At 49.3% G+C, this 6,183-nt stretch overlaps 2 protein-coding genes across 2 annotated transcripts; one reads left to right on the plus strand and one right to left on the minus strand.

Annotated features, from left to right (window-relative positions):
• Positions 1-123: 123 nt before the first annotated feature.
• On the plus strand, positions 124-1,448 carry EMH_0035060 (SAG family member; the record flags this gene model as incomplete). The annotated part of the gene is made up of 3 exons (XM_013494940.1): positions 124-168; positions 293-804; positions 1,334-1,448. 3 exons carry the CDS (start codon positions 124-126, stop codon positions 1,446-1,448), a joined length of 672 nt encoding a protein of 223 aa, XP_013350394.1.
• A 2,535-nt stretch (positions 1,449-3,983) lies between these two features.
• On the minus strand, positions 3,984-5,037 carry EMH_0035070 (SAG family member; the record flags this gene model as incomplete). Its single annotated transcript, XM_013494941.1, has 3 exons — positions 3,984-4,607; positions 4,735-4,877; positions 4,974-5,037. 3 exons carry the CDS (start codon positions 5,035-5,037, stop codon positions 3,984-3,986), a joined length of 831 nt encoding a protein of 276 aa, XP_013350395.1.
• Positions 5,038-6,183: the final 1,146 nt, after the last annotated feature.

Raw genomic sequence — 6,183 nt, forward strand, 5'->3', positions numbered from 1 at the left:
GGTGGTTTTGGTTGTGGGCAGTGACCGCCGACTGCCTGACCGAGTTCAACACCGCCAGAGAACGAGCAGATCTTGATCCATTCATTGCAGAGCCTGACGAAGACAAGAAAGTGCCGATAGGCAATGCAGCGTACATCACAGCGGTTTGCAACGCCATGCTGCAGGCAAGTGACCTCTTTTCTTCTTGTATTTGCCGTGCACTGTCCCTCTGCCTTCTCCACGCGCGCATTCGTCTTTGCCAGTGGTGATCGGTTGAGTGTTAGCATATTTAGTTGCCGCTTGACGTGTTCAGGGGACAGATATTGGTAGTGAAAAGACAATCATAGAGCGCAGCGGCACCTACGCCTACGCGCCTCAGACGGGTTCTACCGCTGACTGCCCTGCAGCAGTCTCCTATTGGAAAAAAGCCTACGTAAACCTTGGGGACCTTCCACCCGAGTACGAAGGCAACACAGGGGTGTATGAGGATAGCCGAAACCGCTCGCTTGTGGCCCTATACAACCCCAACAAGGGCGCCACAGTCGACTGCGCCTATATCACATGTCCTGTCTCCCCCACGTCCACCACTACCGTTGCTACATCTGCAGGACCAACTGATGAGGATGAGGAAGAAGATGATGGCGCGCCCCAAAGCGGCACTGTGCACTCAAGTGACGAACGAGAAGCTGCGGGTTCAGCGGGCTCGGGAGACCAGCCAAAGACCGGGCCGACAGTTCGGCGCCTCTCCACACCCTCGGAGACGGTCACCGGCCTCGTTTGCCTCACTAATCCTGCAGCGCTTGAAAACGGGAAAAAGCCATTCTCGTAAGTTGCTGAGGATATATCGTTTTGCTTCTCTCTTGGCTGCACCTCCAAGTCCCGTGCTGTTTGCTTTCCATAGAGCGCGCCTTTTGTCAAGGGCTCTCCTTGCTGTTTGTACCTACCTCGGTCGCTTCGGCCTCTTCCGAATTGTATTGTGGATGCTTCTTCAGATGCGTCTCACATCTTACTTGAGTGCTGTGGATCCAGAAGCGCTGGGATGCTGCGTTTCGGTTGTTGCTTCCTATCCCTACGCCTTCCGCCAGTGCCTCTGTCCCTTTAAAGTTCTATTTAGTTGAACGTTGCCCTCTTGCGTCTCAGTCAGTATTGGTTGTCTATCGTATTAAGCTGTATCTAAGTTATTTGACCCATGTGCAAACGTTTTCTGTGGATTTCTTTGTCTTGGTTGCTTGTGGGGCTAATATTTCCTGTTGGCAGCATAGGGTTCCCATATTTGGCTTTGTTGCTGAGGTGTATGGTCTTGGCTGACTTAAGGCTTATCTGCCGTGTTTGCTATTTTTTGGCTTCTTCACAGCGAGGAGGTTTGGGAAGACATACAGGAAGCCATAGAAAACTCCGCCTCTGCCTCTACGCAGTCTGCTCTCCTCGCTACCGGTTTGATTCTGTTCACTTCTTCCATCATTCTCTAGGCATCGTCAAGATGAGCAAACCCCTTGAGGTCTTTGTAAACCTCAGCTGGTAGGGGTATGCCGGTGAAACTCAAGTTTCCTCAGTGATTGCAAAACAAGCAGAAAGAATGTTTCTTTTGGCCCCTAACTGGGGCTTTGCACAGAGAGACAAAAGGAAACAGTGTGTCTCTCGGCGATCGGAATTCTGGCTTGCAGCCGCCGCATCGCTTTTTCGGCCGTGCCGGTCCTGTCTTCAAACCGCTGAACCGTTTCAAGCGCAGGTCTTCAGTTGTATAACTTTGCCCTTTAGCTGGGTACGACAGGGGTCAAAGGTAGGATAAAGAATCAAACAGGAGCACAGGGAGGATCACTTGAGGGATATCTCAAGAGCATCTATGGCCCCGCTAGAGCTTGTCAGCTTTTCTGTGAATAATTTATTGAGCAAATTATATATTTAGAAACCTCTTATAGACCTAGGTGGCCATACTGCAAGGCATACAGAGCCACTTGGGACTTCCTGCAAAACCACAACTCTACGCGCACCACTTGAGCATAGGCCCACGCTCAGGCGGCACCTGTCTCAGCGTGATGCACCACCTTAGGCGTGGACGTCGCAGATTCGATTTCCATGAAGCGCAGCAAGGATTCTACTGTAAACCAAAGTGACTGGGCCGTGCTGGAGGTTTTGTTGTTTGCTCTTTGCAAATCACGCCAGTCGACTGAGCACACGATGCAACGGGAAATTGCTATTTTGCCGCACATTTTATCTNTTGCAAATCACGCCAGTCGACTGAGCACACGATGCAACGGGAAATTGCTATTTTGCCGCACATTTTATCTATGACAAGAGGAAGCGAGGTTTGTTAGCCGCGAAAGAAACAAATGGCGAGCGGCATGAACCGTGCTTGCGGCGTACAAGGGCCGCATGTCTGGGGCAAGTAGTGTCACCTATCTGCCCCAGTTGCATCTCCAGGCGATTCTGCTATGCAGACAAAATGGTTCAAGCGCTTGAGCACTTGCACTGAAAACGCTTTCGCATATAGAAAAAAGGGGCGCTCAAGAGGGGCGGGCAAATGATGGTCGCTACGCGACAGCATGCGTGTTTGGGATGTACTTCCACTCCCCTTGCCGCCTTTAACCGACCTGTACCGCCGGATTGTCCTTCCCCCGGTACATTCGGGGTAGAAAGCGCCAGCGGCCCTTCGTGTTGTACGCAACGACGAAGCTACGGCAATCGTAGCAGACCGCTTGAGCCTGCTTAGACGATGACGCCCTGCAGCGCAGAGTGCTGGGGCAGCCACAACTTGCGGAAAATGGCGCACGAACAAATGTGCGAAGTCTGACTCACACCTCAGAGTGCGTATCTTTTCCTGGCACCGCCTACAGGATGATTAAATACGCAATAAAAACAAATAAGGACGAAAGAAGGGCGGATGGCCGCGAGGTAGAGCCGACATTTTCGTAGGATTCCTTTATACGCTTCCATTCGCAATCACTGTTCACAACCACCCAGAAACAACAAACACTCCACAAATTACCNCCTTTATACGCTTCCATTCGCAATCACTGTTCACAACCACCCAGAAACAACAAACACTCCACAAATTACCAGCAGGCGCCAGCAGACAAACTGCCAGCCTAAATGATAAATGCAGCAAAGCCACGCAAATGGCACATGGAAACGCTAGTCAATTGGCTCACTGAACACGAACGGGCGGATGAAATAGGGGAAAATGGTATACATCTAAAGGAAAACAAATTTTTCAACAGCGGCATAAAAGAGGCATCTAGCGGCACCCATGGGAAGCAAGTGAAATCGTGAACACCTCTACCAAATAAACAAGCTTATTGGTCAAAAACAGATAAGCCAAGGAACCAAAGTTGAAGTGAGTAAGCCAAAGATGAAGACAGCTGTGCAGGTCATCACACCGAATATAATGGCAAAAATGACGGAGATCTCTCAAGATGAGAGAACGACGCCGTAAGCTACAACCCATACACCGAAACCTTTAAATGAAGCAAGCAAAGGAAACCAAGGCATTCCAGAAAGAATGGCAAAACTTTAATACTAGAGAGATATCCCTAAGCTCACTTCAATGTTAGCAAACGTAGGTAAGAGTGCGAACGCAGTAACGGGAATGCTACGCTAAAGCGAGAGAGCAACAGTAAACCAATAAACAAGAGAACACTAAAAGCACCAGGGAATTCGAAGGCAAGCAGGCGAANGAGAGCAACAGTAAACCAATAAACAAGAGAACACTAAAAGCACCAGGGAATTCGAAGGCAAGCAGGCGAAGGCGGGCCGGGGAAGAAATGGAAATTACATCACAACGTGGGGGGACAAGGGAAAATGAAGTGGTTGGGCACAAGCAGACTTGAGGAGAACGTTGCAGGAAGAGAAGCAAGCTCTCAAGAGGAAACAGAAACAAGGCAACAAAGCCACGAGATCCAACAACCACAAGTGTAAGCTCAAGAAAATGCTAAGATGAGTAAAGAAGAAGAAAGAACATGCAAGAGAAAGCAAAGAAATGCGAATGGATACAGCAACTAAACGGCTCATTGCTCAGGAAGAGGCAAAGACAAACAAACAAAAGGTGAGCCTAACGTGAAGGGCCTTCTTCCCGAAACAAGTGCTTGTGGGTTTGTCAAGCAAACAAGTGCCCGGATGTCCTTTGCAGTTGTTTCAAGGCGGCGAGTGACAATTCCTTCTTCTGGATCTGTCTTGGAACCTTGTGGCCCCCCTTGCTTCTCCAGTTGCTCCGTTTCTTCACTGTTTGGAGACAACGGTGCTGTCCTCCCCGCAAGGTCCTCTGCATATTGCAGGGAGACTGTTTTGCCTTCTTTGTCACCGTTTCCTTGATTAGATGTTGGTGTGCCTGAGTTGTCTGCAGTGAGCGTCGTCTTGATGGTGGTGCTTGCGGTGGGACAGATAAAGTAGGCGCAGTCGATGGTGGCGCTTTTCATGGGATTGAAGAGGGCCACAAAAGATCTGTTGCGAGTACTTGCATACGATCCGGCGTTGTCGCCGGTGTACACGGGGGGAAGTTCGCCAAAGTACGTTAGGGCTTTGCTCCAATGGGAAAGAGCAGCAGAACAGTCACCGGTCTCACCAGTTTGCGATGCGAAAGCGTACGTGCCTTCTCTTTTGTAACTAATGTGCGAGCTTTTGACAGATCCATCCTGAGAGCCCGAAGAAAACATAATGGCAAAGGTCCGACATACCGTCGCTAGGCTCGCTACGGCCTCAGGAAACAGGGAAATAAGTAGGGGAAAGAGCTGGGCATACACGAAAAGAACGTTTTCTTACCTCCTTCATCGCCTTACAAACTGCTTTTATGTATTCTGGATCGTCAATGGGCAATTTCTGCTGCTCTCCTTCCTCTGTAGTGAAGGGATCGAAGCCCGCACGAACTCTCGCCTCGTTGAACACACCAAGGCACTGGACGGGCGCTGCGAGCCCACAAAGCCACAGTAGTAACCAAAATAACTCTACTCTCATATCACTTAAACCTTTGGAAAACTGTTATCAGGTGTAAAAATACGTACTTGCCGTCTCAGCCGAAGGAATTGTTTCCGCTACTGCGCTACGTGCAACGCAGAGCGCGGCCATGAAGACAAAAACAAGTAGAAACTTTCCCATATTGATCAAGACACAAACCGTAACAGGCTCTTTAAAAAAGTTAAAACATAATCATCATCTGGAATTGCTGATTTCTGCTTCGTTAACTCCCCGGACGAGAAAGCTTCACAGCACAGCACCCTGACGGTGTCCCTCCAGAAGAACACGACCCCGACGGTGGACCAAGGCCGCTATGGGAAACGAGCAGCTACTGGTTCAGCCCAATTTTATGTTTGATATTTAACTTTTAGCGTTTTTCATCAAAAATAGGCCCACAATTTCACTTATTTCGCCAGGAATATCGGAGAGAAGAGACCTTACAGCCGCGCCATCTGTGTCCGACCACAAGGCCACCGAGTGACCAAGCACTAGCAGAAAGCGCTATCTCTTAATTTCTAAGTAATTAAGAGGAGTTATGTTTTGATACATGAACGGGGGGGAAGCTACAGGCTGCCAATTGCTTAATCAGCAAAAATATTCCCTTGAACCCTTCACGTGCAGTGCGGTGAATTACCATGACGCTGTTGCCGTNTTAATCAGCAAAAATATTCCCTTGAACCCTTCACGTGCAGTGCGGTGAATTACCATGACGCTGTTGCCGTGTAAGCCCTTCTCAAGGGAAAGCGTCTGTATTAATTAGTAACACTGAGATGCGATACACTGCACTTCAATGCGGACTGGTCCTTGGGCAACCCGTAAGAACAAGTATTCGAATAGAGCAACTCAGCTGGATGCCAGAGGGAGCAAGAGGGGAGGCAGTCACGTTGGCGACCCGCGGACGAGAGACTGACCGCGGAACGTAATCTCCCGCCGAAGAAGCGGAAGCAGAAACTCATACCAGAACATTTTTGCAAATAGCTGGATTTGCTGAGCTGCCCCACTGTCCCATCCCTTCCCCGCTTCACTTGTGGCCTTAGCTGAGCCAGAGCTACCTGCGCGCCCCCAGTTACACGCAAAAATGTGTTTGGGTGATATTGCTGTTATTTGGTGGCAACAGATCCCCCAAATTTGAATTAGAACTGCCTTAGTTTGCTGAACGCTTTTGACGAATATTATCATTACGTAATGTAATGTATGGGATGCATTACTGTCTTTGGCTCATTACTTTGGGCACATCATAAGATGACGGTAGGTGTG

The sequence above is a fragment of the Eimeria mitis genome, genomic scaffold (genome assembly GCF_000499745.2).
Source record: "Eimeria mitis Houghton genomic scaffold, Emh_scaff1347, whole genome shotgun sequence".
Classification (NCBI taxonomy): Eukaryota; Apicomplexa; class Conoidasida; order Eucoccidiorida; family Eimeriidae; genus Eimeria; species Eimeria mitis.